Here is a 19480-nt window from a genome sequence, read left to right as displayed (position 1 = left end):
CAGCAGCAATTGGCAACCGTCTGCAGATGCTGTTGGCAGTGTTGGTGGTGGTGGTGGGGCACTGGGAAGCGGCAACACCCTACAGGTGATGGCGGTGCTTCTTTAACGGGGTGAACCACAAATTTCAGGGGGTGCAAATGCACCCCGTACACCCCCTACACATCGCCAATGCCACATGCAGTACGCACCCCAGTGACCTGCTGTGGGCACCATGTGCCGCAGACTTGCCCCTCACATCTTATGCTGTGCACGGTGTTGCAAATCTAAATACATTTTAGAGTACTAGCAATATTTTATTTTGCTTTCTTCAGTAGTGTATGTAATTGATTTGTCTGTTTTCACAAATGTCTTTTCCAAAACTGTGTCACCATATTCAAGACAGCTACCTGGGAAATATCTATCCAATCTCTTCTGCAGTATTGTTGGGCACCGAGGTCGGTTTCCGATGCAGGTAGTTGGCATGTTACTGAACATGGTCCTTCCTTTGTGGTTTCAGTAAACAGTCTGTTATTGAGATCTCCAAGGCCTAGATTGGATAAAAAAAATCATTTGTCCTTTTCATAGTTTCCTCCCTCCTCCCCCCAGTAAGATTTGCAATAGTATTTGCTCTTTTTATCAGATGTTTCTGAAGCTGATCTGAAACATTCCATTATATTCTGTTAGTAATCTCACCGTGCATGTTTCTGGTGCATTGGATGGACATCGCAATGTTGTTTTTGAGTGCTGTGAAAGCTTCATTGAGGAGTTTGAATAGAAAGTAGTAATACAGAGCCAGATCCTATTTCCCCTCCCACCCCATGGGATGTCTAAACACAATCCTGTATCACTGCATTTCAGTTCCTGGGGGAAAAAAATGTTAATACAAAAGGTTTTCCTCCTTGGGTGTTTTTTTTTTGTGGTAATAGTCTAAGTTGGACAAAAGTAGATGTGCTGAAAGGCTTTTCAGGGATTTGAGCAGGATTGCATGTTTATATGTAGATGCTTAATAGATGGAATAGGATTTTGGACAAAAGACCAAGAGTTGGCTGCTGTTGTGCCTCATGTCCATTGGAGAGTGCTGCTTCACTCCTGACTCCAGGACTCAATAGTTGAAGGTCAATAAATTTATCTAATGCTTTCTGGCTCTGGTACCTTTATCCATGGCTTTTGGTAGCACTTGTAAGCCAAGAGACAATTGGATTGATCCTTGAAAGGTACACATAGCCTGCACTTCGCTGGAAGAGTTTCCTCTTTCAGCACCAAAGCCTAGTAAACCATAACTCTGGTAGCCATTGCCTTTTTGATAAACGGTCAACAGGATTCCCAGTAGTTCCTTTGTAGCTCATGGTATGTTTTTCATTAGACCTAGTTTGTGGATAATACACTGTAGTTAACTTTCCTGAAATTCTGTAACAAAGTGTTTTTGATTAAAAAAAAAAAACAAAAAAAATCCTGAGTTGTGGCTGGGCTAACATTTTCTTCACTTTCTAAATGGTATATCAAAATATTTTATTTTATCTAGGGTCTTGCCAGATTTTCCATGGGGCAAACAATGGAATATTTCCATTCTTAGCATGAAATTTGGAGACATTATTAATAGGAATATCAAAGCCACTGAGTTTGTTACTCTCCTCCTTACCATGGCCCTTGTTTTATTATACCCAGGACTTGCACAGTGCCCTGGGAAGGAAGATGCCCAACTGGACCACTGTAACCAAGTTCCTCCTCCTGGGCTTCTCTGACACTCGGCAGCTGCAGATCTTACACTTTGTCATCTTTCTGGCAGCGTACCTGGCAGCTCTGGTGGGGAACCTCCTTGTTATCACTGCTGTAACTACGGACCACCACCTCCACAGCCCCATGTACTACTTTTTGGCAAATTTGTCCATCCTTGACCTTGGCTCCATCTCTGTCATTGTCCCTAAATCCATGGCCAATTCTCTCTTAAACACCAGGGCAATTTCCTATGCTGGATGTGTGTCCCAGGTCTTTTACTTGTTCCTTTTTTGTACAGCTGGTTTTGCACTCCTAACTATCATGGCATATGACCGATACATTGCCATCTGCAAGCCACTGCATTATGGGATAATAATGAACAGGAGAGCTTGCATCCAGATGGCTGCCTGTGCTTGGGTTGCTGGTGTCATTTATTCAGCACTGCACACTGGGAACACCTTTCGTCTACCCTTCTGCCACTCAAATATCATCAACCAGTTCTTCTGTGAAATACCCCAGCTGCTCAAGCTCTCCTGCTCTGACACATACCGCAGGGAGCTGGCAGCCCTTGCCTTCAGTGTGTGTTTATTTCTAGGTTGTTTTGTTTTCATCGTTGTGTCGTATGTTCAGATCTTCACCGCAGTGTGGAGAATCCCCTCTGAGCAGGGCCGGCAGAAAGCCTTCTCCACCTGCATTCCTCATCTGATTGTGGTTTCCCTGTTTCTTTCCACTGGTGGCATTGCCTACATGAAGCCCATCTCTGACTCCCCGTCCCCTCTGGATCTCCTGGCAACTGTTCTGTATTCTGTGGTGCCTCCATTGATGAATCCGGTCATCTACAGCATGAGGAACAAGGAGATCCAAGTTGCCCTGAGGAAGCTGCTCCACAGGCTGATCCTCTCCAAAAACAATAGGCCCATCTTTGTTTCATGACTTTCCTTTACTTAAGTTTCTTGTATAATTAACTCATGAAATCATTGTTATTATACTATAGCGTGCAGCCTATTTACAAAAAATGAAGGTGGTGGGTTAGTTCTGTAGCTTCGTAAAGACAATGACACTTGAAGTGGGTCATTTTGTGTTAAAAATTTTGAAGCAGGAAAGTAATGTTTCATGCATCAATTTTACCGTCTGTTCCACTTCAAATAAATGCCACCAATTGCAAGATAAGGAATTGAAGAACTTTTGTTTACCAGTAGGTGTAATCCATTATTTGGATATAGACAAATATCCAGATTCTGGAAGGTGGGATGAACCGCAGACACTTTAGGGGAGAGGCACAGAATACAGATGGATCCGGATAGACTGGGAAGCTGGGCTAGGAACAACAAGATGAAGTCCAAGGAAAGAAATACAGTTGCTGCACCTAGGGGAGAAAAATCAAAAGCACTGATACAAATTGGGTTATAAATGGCTTGGTAGTATGAATGCTGAAAAGGATCTGCAGGGTTGGGTGGATCACAAACACAAAATGAAACAGCACTTTGATGTAGCTACAGAAACATTAATGCAGTTTGGGCTGCAACAATAGGAGTATTAGATGTAAAACATGGGAGGTGATAGTACCATCCAGCATGGTGCTAGTTAGTTTTCACCTAGACTACTGTGTGAATTTTTGGGCTTCATATTTTAAGAGAGAATATGAGGAAATCACAAAAGTTCAGAGATAGGTGACAAAAATGATAAATGAAGGCAAGCCATGTTAAAAAGAGATTGAGAGAACTATTTAGCTTGCAGAAAAGGTAATTAAGAGGCAGATCAGAGCAGTCTTGAAATACCTGAAAAACTGCTGTAAAGAAGAGGGTGAACTATTGTTCTTCCTTGTTGAATAGGGAAGCACATCAAGCTTCATATGACAGTGAAGTAGATTTAGATTAAATTTCAGGGGGAAAAGCACCCTTGCTTCATGCGGATGTGGAATAGACTGCCCAGGGACGTTGTGGAGTTTCCTTCATTTCAGGTTTTCCAAAAGAGGATAGTCATTGCTCCCAGATGATTTAGGAGTAACAGTCTTGCATTTGTGCAGCGGGGTGGACCACATGATCCTTGAGGCCCCTTCTAACCCTATGAGTTTATTATTATTGTCATTGTAATAGCATCATGAATATACAGTGGATTAAAAAAGTCAACTGCAAGTGAATGGACACTGAGACAGTAGGGTTACTGTGAGTTTATTATGCAATCTCTTTTTATTTTCTTTTTCCTTTTGGAAGGCAGGCAGACAGATGGGTACTAGTCCTCCTAATAGTTCATGCATGTGTGAAGGGTTGGAACTCGAGTTGACATGACTAAGTTTTGTGAACTTGTCCGGTTATACTAACAGAGCACTTTCCAAACAAATTTTAAGGAAATTTCCTGATCAACTTTGCTACTGATCACAAAACACATTACTGTGTTTTGATTATAGTAAAGGAGGCTTTGCTCCTCATCACAAAACATATTTAAGTGTTTTGATTATAGTAAGGGAGGGATACCACATTACCGGGGAAAAAAATTCAGGACCATAGATATCTGTTCACCGCTGCTCAAACAAGTTGTGGTTTTTAAGAAAATTCCCTAAAGAAAGTTAGATGCTTACTTTAAAGGTCTCAAACTCACTTGCCTCTTTCAAAATATTCATAAGATCCTAGGACTGGAAGGGAGAGTATTGCTTCCTCCAATGATATGTTTGGTCCTAATACAAGAACGCTGTTCTCTGTGTGCATCTATTCATGAAATTAGCACAGCCGAATGAACTCCACCACAGTTCTTGCTGGAGTTTCTTGTTCCTGGGTGCAGAATTAGAGTAGATGGCATTAGATTAGCAATTTGCTCCCAGTCACCCTAGGCAGTGGGGGGCCACAGAGGACAGGGGGTGGGGTGGGAGACCTGTCCATGGCTCCTGTTTGGAGATCAGGATTTCAGTCCAGCTCGATGGTGCTGGCTTAGGGTGATGCTTTGTGCCCGAGTGTGTGAACCGCGGGGTGGGAGGGGCAGGCAGGGCAGGGTGGTAAGCACTGGTGGGACCAGGGGGAGGGGAAACATGAGGGGGAAGCAGCACCAGGCCTTTCCTGTAGCGTTTGTTAGAGAAGCCATCAGCATGCCTAGGTGGGAAATGAAGATCACATGTAATGAAGAGGATCGAAGGCCAGATTCATGGAGGGTGGGTTAGGGAGGGATCATGCCCTCGTCCTGCTAAATGAGGTCCCCCAACTGGCTGGTGGGTCTGAGCCTGGTTCCTCCTCTCCCCACTGCAGCACTGCTCAATTTAAAGGGGTATACATACACAGGGTGCCGCCCCCAGCTGTTCCCAGCCCCGTTCAAGGGAAGGCTGATTTTGGTATCCCCCTGCAGCAGGGACGTGTGAGCTTCTGCTGCTTTCAGATCTGCTCAGAAGACAAGGGCTTTGCCCCAGCTCAGAGTCCTCTAGTTATGTTTTCTGGCATGCAGTACAAGGTGCATATGTTTTCCAGCTTCTTACCCACTCCCATGTTCTCCCTGCAGTCCCGGTGCTGCTTAGCCCCACTGCCAGGCACAGGGCATCACAAGGCCTGGGATCCCAAGATCTGTGCAACTGGGAGCTGTTCCCCACTTCAGGACAGTTCCCCCCTGTCTCCAAAACTGAGGCATGACCCTTGTGCCCCCTGCCAGCCCAGAGCTGGCACCGGGGAAGCCTGGAGCTCCCCCTGGCAGCTGCAGGGTAGGAACAGCCCTGCACTCAAGTGCTCCCACTGGGAGCAGAATGCAGATGCACATGTATACACATACCCAGGTGCATTTCAGCAGGCTGACAGTTTTTACCAGACAACACTGTTTTGCCACATTGTGCTGAGATGCTACTGCACAGGACTGTAACAGCTGCACAGCTTCCTGGGCTGCAAGCTCGGTGGGCGCGCCATGTTTAGTACCCTTTGCAGAAAAGCCAGAAAATGATTGGGTGCTATGGCTTTTCCAAGCAGGAAAATACACTCTGCACCATGCATGCTTTTTATTGGACCATTTGCAATGTAATCAGAGCCCCCGCTGTGAGCTGAGGGCTCTGATTGGTTGTGCTTGTGCATTAAAGCATCCATAATGTGGGAAAGGAGGAGAGGAGGATCCAATTACAACTTTGAGAGAGAGGGGAAGGGGCACAGCCCCCCACTCCCTCACTGGAACGGGGACTGAGACTTGCTCTGGAAGCCAACATCAGGACAAGGAAGAGCCTGTATAGCACCATCAGGAGCTAATCTCCTCACCAGGCATGGAGCTGTGCAGCTTCTGGACACAGGTGTCCCCAGGAGAAGAGGGAAAGGGAATGGCCAGCCTCAGCTGGTAGGCTGTTTGGGAGCTGCCAGGTCAGAACCCTGCAGGCATGGGTGACTGGTGCCACCTTAGTCGGGGGGGGCACATGCCCCCTCAGCAACCAGTCTGTGACTGTGGGGGTGGAGGTTCCCTGATGGCCAGTCTCACCGATTTAGGTCGGTGGGCCCCACACAGCCAATCTTGTCAATTGGGAACCAGCCACAGCACTCCTGGAAATGGTCACAGCACTCCCAGAAGTGGGTTCAGAGCCTCATAAATAACAGGAGCTGTGTCCACAGCATCTAGTGGTAGATCCTAGCAATAAATGTGTTGCTATTTATTACAATGAGAGGGGAGGTTTAATTCTAAAAGGAAACTGGTTTTTTTTTTAATCAAAAGGATATGACCAAGTGAGCATTATCAGTGCGGGAGTCTGCAGAAAGGAAACAACCCCCTGTGTAAGAATTATTCACTTACTTTTACATTGCTAGATTGTATTCAAATGATTGGTTTTATTATTCTCTATTGATAATATATATATATATAAAATAAAGAAACCAATCTGTTCATTGAGTTTGGAGTAAATGCTTGGACGGTGAGGGTGAGGGCCACACCCCAGTCAGCAGATCTGCCTGAGGGAGGTCCCAGGGCTACTGGCACCTTAAGGATCTCAAATCTGGCATATCGCCCGGCCTAGTGCGCTGGCAAAATTAACTGTAGTATTAGGCTACTGCACAGTAGCATCACATAAAAGGTGTTTGCTGGTGCTACTGTGTAGTAACTCTGGTTACTGTGCATTTATTTAATACATAACTTATACACGCACTAAGTAGATATGCAGTAACCACAGTGCAGTAGTGTCTTGTGCAGATGCACCCACTGGGCCCTTTTTTTAATGCACAGTAACCTTGAGGTTAACCGACACTTTAAAAAAAAAAAAAAGCCCTGCACTCACAGGTTGCTGCAGCAGCTGTCACAGCCTCTGGGGCCTCATGGCAGAGCCCCCACACAGTGTGGGGTAGTAGGGGGCAGTGGGGATTTCCCCCCTGCCTGGCACAAGCCAGTGAGTGAGGGGCTTTTTGCTTCTTTTTTATTTAAGGTGCCAGGATGCTGGGGCTGGGCGGGGAAGCCATTGATGGGGCTGGGAGAGTGGGTGGGAGATTGTGTCTGTTCAGTTTGAAGATTCGGCCAATTTGGCAGCGGTCGAATCTCCAAATCAGATTTGGCTGAAACGATTTGGGACAGTGATTTGAATCATTGAATAGAATCACTGTCCCCAGAACCGGATGAATCCTAATCCGGAGGGAATACTAGCCACTTCACACAGGCTTACCGCAGATGATACAAATCCTGGCCCAGAAATAGGAAACAATAGATAAAAGATGATGAAAATAAAGAATCAAAACATAACTTTTAGCTTTAAAAGACATGAATCCAGGAAGGCTTGTTTCTGATTCTGTGCTTCAGAGGTAAGCTGGGCTCTAGGGAATAAGTCCCAGGAGCCCTAACAAGAGAGATGTTGATAAATCCCCTTCCCACAGCATCAGTCCTTCCAAGCCAGTGAAGTTCACCGTCTTCTGCAGAGAGAAACTGGTTTGGATCTACTTCTGCCAGTTCAGTCTTGACCTGGAGAGAAAGCTCCTACTAAGATATTTTGACTTGTGAAGATCTGGTAGTGGCAGGGAAAAGGGAAATTAGATAGATCAGTAGAGGGAAAATAAGCAAAGACTCCTGGCACTGGAGGATCAGATCACAAGCTGAGAAAAACTTCACATTGCTGTAAGTTTATTATTCAAATTAACTGTGGGTGGTTGGTAAGAAGAGGGATGTGTGTAGAAATTAAATAGATCAGTAGAGGGAGAAATTAGATAGATCAGCTTTGACAACTTGAGATTTTTCAATCAAAAGCTCCTGGAGGCTGCACATTTACACCATTTATCCCTCCAGCCCTGTATTGATTGTTCTTCTCCATAAATTGATGGTTCTGAAAAAAATACATGTATTGTGAACAAGTAGATGTTTAGCAAAAGACATTTTTATAAGAAACATCTTTCTAGGCTTAAATTCTAAACCCCATGGCAGAGATTCAGTATTGCCCAGCAACACCTGAATTACAATCCCACCTCAGTCTTTGCATCCAGATTTTGTCATTTTTCCAGAAAAAATGCCTGAAGAAGAGAGAAATCAGTAAGCCCCACAGTTGAGCCCCCTGAAAATGATTTTTACATATCCGAGTGCATCTCAAATTAGGGTCGGGGGAACCAACAAAGTGTGATGAGCAAATGCATAGTGAGAAGCATCCCTTGCTCAAAAGAGTTTAAAGTTCTTGTACCCAAATGACAAAGATCAATGACACAATGTGGACATAACAGGAGAATGGTATTGGTCTATCATGGCATAGAGATGACTGTCCAGATGGGGATGGGGACTGTATAAATGTGCTAATAACCATGTTATAGATTCATTTCAGACCAGGTGACGCTTAGGATGCTGTCTATGTTTATGCTGTATATAGCAGGGAAGAGGGAAGGGGGGGATGTGCTAGCATTTTATTAACCAGCATCTGATTATAGTCACAAGTGCTGTGTTCACTCTGCCTCATCTTGAAGTTTCCTGAGCTTCTTGCTTTTCCTGTTGTTGCTCTTAAAAATCAGATACAAAATACCACACTCTGGTCTGCCAACTTGATGAAGGGAGATGGTTTCATAGTGAGATCTGAAATAAGGAGAATGAGAGCATGAAATAATTAAAAGGCAAACCCTCTGAAATATTGCATAACCAATATTCATAATTATAAACACTGTTTTCTTGTGAAATATTATCTTTTGGGGGATTTATACACGCACACACACACACACACACACACACACACACATATATATATATATATACACACACACACACACACATATATACATACACCACCGCTCCCCACCCCCACCACACACAGATAAGGACTTTTGTGGAATTTCTTTATACTCGAAAAACCATATTTCCAGCAATAATACTTTCCCCTAGCAGTTTTACAGCACTTCAAGATAGACAGTACTGACAGTTGGTTCATGAGCTGTATCTAATATGAGACTCTCTCCTGTTATAATTGTAACTCTGATCCTGGCAACTATTCTTGTCCTTCTTTCACAGGCCTTGCACAATGTGCTGAAGAGGGAAATGTCCAACCAAACCACCGTGACTGAATTCCTGCTCCTGGGATTTTCCGATATTCGAGAGCTCCAGATCTTACACTTTGTTATCTTTCTAGCAGCGTACTTGGCAGCCCTGATGGGGAATCTCCTCATCATCACAATTGTAACTCTAAACTATGAACTTCATTCTCCCATGTTCTTTTTCTTGATTAATTTGTCCATTGTGGACCTTGGCTCCATCTCAGTGACCGTGCCCAAATCCATGTCTAATTCCCTATTGAACACCAGGTTGATCTCCTACTCTGGATGTGTTGTCCAAGTCTTTGGTCTGTTCTGCTTCTTGGCAGCAAATTTATACCTTCTCACAATTATGGCATATGACCGATATGTTGCCATCTGCAAGCCACTGCATTATGAGATAATAATGAACAGGAGAGCTTTCATCCAGATGGCTGCCAGTGCTTGGGCTGCTGGTGTCTTGTACTCTGCACTGCACACTGGGAACACCTTTAGTCTCCCCTTCTGCCAATCAAATACCATCAACCAGTTCTTCTGTGAAATACCCCAGCTGCTCAAGCTCTCCTGCTCTGACACATACCGCAGAGAGTTGGCTGCTCTTGCCTTCAGTGTGTTTTTAGCTTTAGGCTGCTTTGCTTTCATTGTTGTGTCATATGTTCAGATCTTCACCATGGTGTTGAAAATCCCTTCTCAGCAGGGCCATCAGAAAGCCTTCTCCACCTGCATTCATCACCTTAATGTGGTCTCCCTGTTTCTTTCCACTGGATGCATTGCCTACTTGAAGCCCATCTCTGACTCCCTGTCCCCTCTGGATCTCCTGGCAGCTGTTCTGTATTGTGTGGTGCCTCCATTGATGAATCCGGTCATCTACAGCATGAGGAACAAGGAGATCCAAGCTTCTTTGAGGAAACTACTGCAGAAAGAATAGGTCCATCATTGTTTCATGACCTTCAATTTACTTATGTATACATTTTTGTGATGAACCGTTTTCATACGATTGTGTGAAACCTGCTTATAAAAATGAAGGTGTTGGGCTAAATTTTGTAACATTGTAAGGAGAATGACACTTTAAACAGATCATTTTGTATTAACACTGTTGAAATGGAAAATTAGTATTCAATACATCAAATTTTTTTTGTCCCACCAAAAATAAATCCCACCAATTGCAAGGTCATAGAATGACAGAGAATCATAGGAATTAGCATTTGAAGGGACCTTGGGGGGGGGGACCATGGTTTGCCGGTCTGTGGCTATCTCCCGGCCCAGCAGCCAACCATGCTGCAGCCCGGCAGCCGCAGCCCAGTGATTGAGAACCCTGATCTAGTCCAAGTCCCAGAATTATGGAGAATTGTAGGATTGATTTTACTAATTGATATAATCAATTATTTGGATGACAGAATATATAGGTAAATATCCTGCTGAGGTGAAACTGGGATGAACTGCAAACACTTTATAGGATAAGAATAGATATGGATAGATTGTAAAGATGGGCGAAAAACAACAGGGTGAATTGTAAAGAAAGAAATGCAAGGTGCTACATCTAGTGAAGAATAATCAAAAGCCAAAATACAGGTTGGGTTATAAATGCCTGGGTGGCTGCAGTATTGAACAGGATCCGGGGAGTCTGGCGGATCACAGACTCATCATGAGGCAGCAATGTGATGTAGCTGCAGAAAACTGAATGCAGTTTGGAGCTGCCACAACAGAGGTATTAGATGAAAACATGGGCGTTTGCAGCGGCCACTCTCCATGGTGCTGGTTAGGCTTCATCTAAACTATTTTGTGATGTTCTGGGCTGCATGTTTTAAGAAGGAATATGGAAAAGTTAGGGAAGTTCAGAGATAGGTGACAAGAATGCTAAAGGACTGGAAGGCAAGTCATGCAGGGAGAGGTTAAGAGAACTCGGCATGCTTAGCTTGCAGAAAAGGCAATTAAGTGGCTATTCATAACAATCTTCAAATATCTGAAAAGCTACCAAGAAGAAGATGGTGAACAGCCGTTCTCCCTTGCTGCATAGGGAAGGATATAAGGCTTCAGATTACAGCAAAGTAGAAGTAGATTAAACTTTGGGGAAAAAAAAGCACCCTTGTTTTTAGAATAGTGAGGAAGTTGTGGAGTCTCAGTCACTGGAATTTTTCAAAAAGAGGCTGGATGAAATGGTGGGGCCAGCTGAGGAGAGTGTGGAGAGTGAGGCTAGGGGTGCGGGGCACGGGGCTGGATGGGGAGCTCCATTCCCACTGGCCCCCCTTCCCCATCATTCTTGATGGGCAATTTGCTAGTAATTATTTAAAATGAGTCACTAATATGTAGTGGATCAAAACAGCGGACTGCAAACACAAAGGCACTCAATGACATAAAACAAGTTTTTTGGTCCACCAGATGGTGCTGTGACTTCTCTGTAGTTCACCCCTTTGAATTGCTGTAGCTTTGTTTGTTTGTTTGTTTGTTTTTTTTCCATGTGCCAGACCCCTGCTCCCACAGCTGCATGGTAGGGCATGGGCTGGGGGCCCTGGGTTAGTGTGGGGCAGGGCAGAACTGTCTCACTCTCCTACGGCACCGGCCAGGGACTGGGTTTAATTTTTTCAAAAACCCAGTGCGTGCAAACACTGATGTGATGCTCCAGTATGAATCACTTAAAAATTTATAAACCTATGTAATTCAATGAGGATTAAACCCTGTGATGTGTACAGAGAACTCTCTACACATTCTTTTAATCATTTTTCTATCTGGCACTTCTGCACAGAATACGTGCTTTTTATTCCAGAGCAAAATGCTGATGACTAGAGATCTCCAGGTGTCAGGGATTGGGTTGAACCTAGATGGGCTGGAGGGGTCTTACATGCTGAGAGTTGCATTGGCAATGGGTGGGGCTACCCAACTGTATGGTGCTGTGAGCAAGGGGTAAGGCTATCACCGGGGAGGGGCTAAATGGGTATTGCAGGTGCAGGTGTGAGAGCTGGTTTGAATGGTGAGGGAAGAAGCTGGATAGGAACTGTTGGCCAAAGTAGGTGCTAATTTATAGCTGAGGCTATGCAAGGAATGATTACATGTGTCTAGTGTTTTTAACACAGAAATCCCTGGAGGAGACTGACCAGAATGGCCTTTCTAACCTTCTATCCAAAGACACGTGATACAAACTGTCTTCTAAACCAGAAGTCATTTACCTCCCTGCCTTTCACTGAATGGTCAGTGGTGACTTTCAGGTTAGGAAATCAAAACTGTTTTTCCCTGGAAGGTTGCAAGGACGACTTATGGGATGTCTGTGTAATTCATGTGGCCAACATAATGTACAAGCCAATATGATAAAGCAGGGGGTCAGCAGGATTTTCCACCCAGCTGCAGTACAGCACAGCACAGTACAAGTAAAGCCCCATGTTATCAAAAGCAGCCAAAGACCCTGCTCTACAGGCAGGAGCCAATGGCAAAAAATGTTGCGTGCACAAACCCCCTAGATTGCCAACTTCTGGGAGAAAGCCCAGACAAAACTGATCAAGGCAAAAAGATATATATTCGGACTTCTGGTTTTGTGAACAAATTCTGAGGGTCTTGATTCTGGAATTGGGAAATGTTGATATCTTTAAATTTCTCCCTTCTAGCTGCTGGACTCCCACCACAGGCCCAATTGGGAGACCCCAGATGAGGACGTTAGCATGGATGCTGAATGAAAGAGACACATTTTGTCACATCAGGCTCTGGCACCTGTCAGGTTGGGCTCAAGAGAAATCAGGTCCATGAATGAGTCTCTTTTGCTGTGATGCTCCCTGTGGAGCCTGCCTGACACGGGCGGTACATGGCATGAGGCTGCAGTGGGAAGGATATTTCATGTGGCACTTGTGCCAGGCCAGCACTCTGTACTAGTTTGGGAGTTTGTCTGCATTGGGCCCATTGACCCACCCTACATGCAGGATCCAGTGTGCACAGTCAGTGTGGTGCAAATGCTGCATGCAGTATGCACCCCACACAGGCCCTGCATTGTGTGTGCAGCACATACGCCAGACTGGCCCCACACAACTTATGCTGTGCACGGTACTGGGGAGGGGTTTGTGCTCTGTGGGGCACGCAGAGATAGAGGTTTACACGTGCTGCAAGAAGAAGACGTGGCCAGTCCACAACGCAAGTTGCATGCAACGCTTTCACTAGACAACCCTTGAATACAATTCAAGGCATCTCTATAGGAGCTGGTCCAGTTTATAGGTTGCAGAATGGGGTGAGCCACCCGGGCCATGACCCGACCAACTTTTAGCATGTTAGTTTATATAACCCACAAATGCACAATTGTCCCGCTGGTTAAAACTGTATAGCTTTTTTTTTTAACTGCATAGCTAGTTAAATTAATGTGCTAAAATTTGGTCAGGCCATGGCCCAGGTGGCCCACCCCGTTCCGTGGCCCATGGTCCAGTTTGTAAGAGGTCCATTTTCTGATCCTGGCCTCTATCAGAGACACAGGGCATTGAATTAAAGATGACAGCAATGTTAATGTACAGTTAAAAGATTCCCAAAGAAAGTTATCAAAATTGCATTATTGAGTTGAAAAGAGCTAGCTGAAGAGTTATAGGCAGCTTTGAGGAGTCCCAGCCATCTTGATCTGTCCTCCCTAGTGCCTTTTTCCTCTGTCTGCTTGTTGCCATTTTTGCACAGGGCATTCATGGAGTCTAAAGGAACACAGCACTGAAGATTTGCATTTCTCAGCCTTGTCTATCCTTTGCTAATCTCACAATTCATCTGAAAGTCAAGAAGACCAGAGTTTGAGACAGAACAAGGTGGACATAGTGACACGTTTATTAAAACACCAAGAAGTACATAGCATAAAAGGCAAGAGGGAAGATGCCAAGCCACGTATACCAGAGGTTATGATGGGCCTAAAATACACATTTCCTGAAAGTGACAAACAATTACATAGTAGTCTAACCAAAAGATTAAAATTAAAACTTTTTAAATATATCACTCTGGGAATGTTTCCCTCTGGTTCTCTGCTTCAAAGCTAAGCTGGATTCTAGGGAACGGTCCCACGTGGCCCAAGAGAGACATGGTTAAATCCCCTTCCTGCAGCTTCAGGTCTTCTATTCTCTCTAGTGACAAACTGGTTTGGATCTAGTTCTGTCAGCCATGGAGTGAAGGTAAGATATCTGAGCATTTAACACCGAGATAAGATTCTGTTAGGGAAAAGGGAAATTATATAGATTGATCGAAGGAAAGTGAATAAAGACTCCTGGGTCTAGATAATCAGATCACAAACCAGGAAAAACCTGAGTAAGTAAACTGCAGCCAGTTTGTCATTGCAATAAAATGTATTTGGGTGGTTAAAAGATGTGTGTGTGTGTGCATGTGTGTCCATCCCCTTGTCATTTAGGGACTTGAAAATGAGTTAAACCTGGAAACGTAGAGGACAATGTAAAAGTATTAAAAATGCTCTAGCTGGGCAGGGGGAAAAATAATCAAAATGAAACAAAATAACCTGAAAAAACTTCCCCCCAGACAATTTCAATTTTTCACCCAGAATCCATTTATTATTTCAGTTTTTGACAACTGGATATTTTCAAGCAAAACTGGCAGAAATAACATTTTAAATCAAATTTTCTTCTTTCCTTCTTTGAACCTTTTTATGTTTTAATATTAGTGTTTCTATGTAAGTGAATAGTTTTGAAGAAATAGAAATACTGTGACAAAGGCTAGGTTTAGAAAAATACTTCTTTTTAGCAGAAAACTTTAATGGAAACAGCCCTCTGGCTCTATATTCAAAGCCTGTTTCGAGAGCCTCAGCAATGCTCAGAAATAGCCCAATTCCAGCCCCCTCCACGCATTATCTCTTGTTCCCCAGAATAATGCTTGCAGGGAGAACAGAGGAGGAACCGGCACTGTTGATATCCAGCAAAATTTATTTTTTCATCTCATAGTGCCTCCAAAATCTGTGTCGGGGGCACCTAAGAAGCACGCTGAGCAAACACATAGGAAGATGCACTCCCTTCCCAAAACAGTTTACCATCCTTGTACAGAAATGGCAAAGAAGAATGAGACAGAGTCTAGGTGACCAGAGGGATGGTACTAGGCAGGGATGGCACGCAGCTAGCACTCCGGTTGGGCTGGGATCATGTAAAGGGGTTAGAACAAGGTGGCAGGCGGTCTGCACGTGGAACTCAATATAAATCATTCTGGACAAGGTCCTTTGTAATACCTTTTATTAGCCCAACTAAATAGTTGAAAAAATGTTTTTTTGCAAGCTTTTGGGCACAAAACCTTTCTTCAGGCGTAGGGTGAGCGTGATGGTGTTTTCTGTTCCCCTGGATGGAATAGAAACCAGTGTGTAAAATGCAGGTCTGTGAAAATGCAAATGCTTGATGGTGAGGATCAGAGGTGATGGGAGACAATAGGTGGCAAGGACAAGGTGACACTTAGATGCTACTTGTAGCTCTGCTGTATGCACCTGGGAAGAGAAAAGGAGGCTGAGTTAGCATTTTGTTGAGCACTACCAGCTAAACACAAATGCTTTAAAATACTGGGTTGAGAAAACACATATTAAGCAGCAGCTACTCCGACCCAAGAGAGGTTCGAGTAGGGCTGTGGCCCAAGGAGGAAAACAGGAAAGCATGCCAATTCTAGCAGGTCAATTGTAAAGCATAGTAAGGCAGGCCAAAAGGGAATTTGAAAAGTGTTTTGTGAAAGAACAAAGAATTGTTTAAAAGTATATCAGAAGCTGGGTAGTAAACTGGGCAGTAGAAAATACTGGGGAGATGCCCATGCTAGATCCACGCTATATAAATGCAGAGAGATTAAAATGAAGTGACAAGGAAGGAGGTTTAAAAGCAAATCCATAAATTAAAACAGTAAGCAAGTGACTGGGACCTGATCATCTTTCCTGAGAGTTGTGTAGGAATTATATGTGAAACTGCAGGGCTGCTGTTCATAGCATGTCACCTAGCAAGGGCCTCTGTGCCAGAAGAGTTTCGGGTTGACAATACAACACCCAACTTCAAAAAAGGGCTCCAGAAGTCATCTTGGGAACTACAGCCCAAGGTTTTTCACCTCTATCCCTGGAATTAGATAGAAAAGATAGTAGGAATAAAATGATAAGTCCCATGGATATATCTGGTTAAAAGTCATGAAACAAAGAGTTGGGCTAAATGGCCATTCTCCCTGTTCCCACAAGATACTAAGTATCCCAGTTGGTAAAATCCATGCTGATGGTGAGGAGCTGTGGAGACATCTCACAAAATTAACAGCCCTACTCGGTGTAATGAGAGACTGCTGTCCCTGGGCCACTAATTGTTGCTGTAGTTCTTGCTTTTGCTTCTGTTAGGGAAATATCAAATGCAGAATTACTTCCTGCTAAAAAGAGCATATGGATGATTGTTTTGGAAATGCTGTTTCTGATGGTTCATAGCTGAGTGTTTCAACACCTCAGGCCACTGCTCTTGTTTCCCAGCTGGTTCCCGGGTCTGGCTATATCCCATCAGTGTGCCAGTCTGTAGAGGGGAGATGGGTTTATTCATAGTGAGGCCTTGGAGGAGAAGGGGAAATGAGGCAATGAAATAACATGCTCCATGAAGCATTACCGGATCAATTAAAAAAATTATAAAATGCTCTCTTTTTCCCTGAAATATTATTTTTAGATGCCTTGGTGTTTATAGGGGTACAGTCACAAGCAACGACTTTTACAGAAAGTCGCAACAAGTGAAAACCAGAAAACCTGCTTTCCACTAAACTGTTCCCAGCAGTCTCACGTGGGCACCTTTGACATTTTGGTCGAGAAGTTACTGCTGATGTGAGCTTCCCTTGTACATTTGTTGCTCTGACCTTGATCGCTACCTTTGTTCTCCCTTCACCAGCCTTGTACAAGGCACCAAGGAGAAAAATGTCCAACAAAACCACAGGGACAGGTTTCCTCCTTCTGGGGTTTTCTGACACTCGGGAGCTGCAGATCTTACACTTCCTCCTCTTCCTAGCAGCATACCTGGCAGCCCTGAGAGCGAATCTCCTAACAATCACAGCTGTAGCCCTCAGCCACCACCTGCATTCCCCAATGCACTTCTTTTTGATAAATTTATTCATCCTAGACCTTGGCTCTATCTCAGTGACCATGCCCAAATCCATGTCTAACTCTTTATTGAACACCAGGTGGATTTCTTATGCTGGATGTGTTGCCCAAGTGTTTTGTCTCATCTGCTTCTTGGGAGCAAATTTATCCCTTCTCACAGTTATGGCATATGACCGGTACATTGCCATCTGCAAGCCCATCAACCAGTTCTTCTGTGAAGTGCCCCAGCTGCTCAAGCTCTCTTGCTCTGACACATACCGCAGAGAGCTGGCAGCTCTTGTCTTCAGTTTGTGTTTAGTTTTAGGCTGTTTTGTTTTCACCGTTGTGTCGTATGTTCAGATCTTCACCGCAGTGTGGAGAATCCCCTCTGAGCAGGGCCATCAGAAAGCCTTCTCCACCTGCATTCCTCATCTGATTGTGGTCTTCCTGCTTCTGTCTACTGGCAGCATTTCCTACTTGAAGCCCGTCTCTGACTCCTCATCCCCCCTGGATATCCTGGCAGCTGTTCTGTATTGTGTGGTGCCTCCATTGATGAATCCGGTCATCTACAGCATGAGGAACAAGGAGATCCAAGCTGCCCTGAGGAAACTGCTCCACAGGCTGATCCGCTCCAAGAACAGTCTGTCCATCTTTCTTTCATGAGTTTGCTTTTCTTATATTTCTTTTATAATTAACTCATTAAATTATTGTTTTCATACTTTAGTGTGCAACCTATTTACAGAAAATAAAGGTGGTGGGTTATTCTGTAACTTCGTAGGTACAATGACACTTGACCTGTCATTTTGTGTAAATTCTGTTGAAGCAGGGAAGTAATGTTTCTTGCTTCAATTTTACCGTCTGCACCACCTAAAATATATGCCATCATTTGCAAGATGATGAATGAAAGACTTTTGTTTACCAGTTGGTGTATTAGTATTTTTATTTGCGTCACTAATATGTAGGGGATTTAAAAAATGGTCTACAAATGAATAAACAGAGAGACAGTAGAAGTATTGGATGTCTTATTACACAACCTCCTTTTTTAATTTGAAAGCTCTTCCCATGAGATATCAGGGTGGCTGAAGTCACTCATGATGACCATGCAGTGAAAGCGTGCAGCTGCTGCCAGTTGCCTAGCAAATTCATGGTCAAGCTCTCCCTCCTGGTTAGGAGGTCTGTAATAGCCTCCTACAGTTATAGCCCCTCCACCATGGTCTCCCCGTATTGTAACCCAGAGGGTCTCAAATCACCCTCCTTGGGTGCCAATCTCTGCTTGTAGGGAAGTGTCCTGTTCCTTCACATGGAGAGTTACACCCCTGCCCTTTCTTGCAACACAATCCCTCCTATACAAGGTATAGGCATCAAGACCTGTGGTCCAGTCATAGGTGGAGTCCCACCAGGTCTCCATTATCCCTATGAGATCGTATTCATTTTTGGTTCCCAAAAGAGCCAGTTTCTTCTGTTTGGCCCCATGTTCCTGGCGTTTGTGTACAGGAAGCTAAGCCTGCAATTGGAAGCTCTGGGATTCCCGGTGCTCTTAGAAGAGTCTCATTCTGGGGCTGGGGTTGGAGTGAGATCCTTTGTGTTACCTGACCTCCTGATTCTGTGGTTGCCCTGATTCTTCCAGGGCTTGCACTAGTGATTGTCCGCCCGTGCCCTGGCAATCTTAGTGTAAATATCATGGCATCCTTGGGTTAAAGAACGCCATCATCAGTATTTGTTTGCAATATTAAATGGCTGGAAAGGAGTTTGTGTAGCTTTCTGGATGGGCACATCCCCAGGTAAATGATTATATTAATGCTGGTTGGACCCTACTGCATGTTTAGCCATCTGTTAATATGAACCCACAATCTTACATACGTGTCCCTTTTTCATGTTAAACCCAAGTGGCTAAATACATGCATGCTGTGTCAATTTTAGCATGATGGAAAGGCATTTTGGAAGAGGAGGATTTACAGTATTTCCTAAGACAACCTATGACTGAAGAATAATAGCACGTGTTGATCCTGTTGATGTTGTTGGGAGTAACCATTTTCTTTCAAGAGTTCTCATTTTGACCAATGCATTTTCTCACTGAATGGTGAATTGAAGCACAAACTTTTAGTCATGATGGGATACATGTCCAAGAAGAGGGTGATATGGGTTAATCTTCCCGTGGCCAAGATGGTTCTGAAAGCAGATCCCTCAGTTTCCAAGCAACTGAGTATGAGGCAGATTAATGGGAAAGTGTTGTGAGTGCTAGGTTCCTGGAAAAGACGTGGGCTCTTCCTCCTCCATTTTGCCTAGTGTTAGGACACCTGACATGCACCTAAGAGGCACAAACCCTTTCATTGCTGTGATGACACAT

At 44.2% G+C, this 19480-nt stretch overlaps 2 protein-coding genes across 2 annotated transcripts; both read left to right on the top strand.

Moving 5' to 3' along the window:
- The first annotated feature begins 1671 nt into the window (after nt 1–1671).
- On the top strand, nt 1672–2628 carry LOC102368013 (olfactory receptor 14A16-like). Its single transcript, XM_006039070.1, has one exon. The coding sequence runs from the start codon at nt 1672–1674 to the stop codon at nt 2626–2628; it is 957 nt and encodes a 318-aa protein (XP_006039132.1).
- A 6501-nt stretch (nt 2629–9129) lies between these two features.
- Nucleotides 9130–10050, top strand: LOC106723365 (olfactory receptor 14A16-like). Its single transcript, XM_014527588.1, has one exon. It carries the CDS (start codon nt 9130–9132, stop codon nt 10048–10050), a length of 921 nt encoding a protein of 306 aa, XP_014383074.1.
- Nucleotides 10051–19480: the final 9430 nt, after the last annotated feature.

This window comes from Alligator sinensis, unplaced genomic scaffold (assembly GCF_000455745.1).
Source record: "Alligator sinensis unplaced genomic scaffold, ASM45574v1 scaffold1279_1, whole genome shotgun sequence".
Lineage (NCBI taxonomy): Eukaryota > Metazoa > Chordata > Crocodylia > Alligatoridae > Alligator > Alligator sinensis.
Note: the sequence above shows the minus strand (reverse complement) of the source record. Positions and strands in the feature narration are given on the sequence as shown.

Coding starts and splice junctions, on each gene's coding strand:
- LOC106723365 (XM_014527588.1), top strand. CDS start 9,130: ATGTCCAACCAAACCACCGTGACTGAATTCCTGCTCCTGGGATTTTCC.
- LOC102368013 (XM_006039070.1), top strand. CDS start 1,672: ATGCCCAACTGGACCACTGTAACCAAGTTCCTCCTCCTGGGCTTCTCT.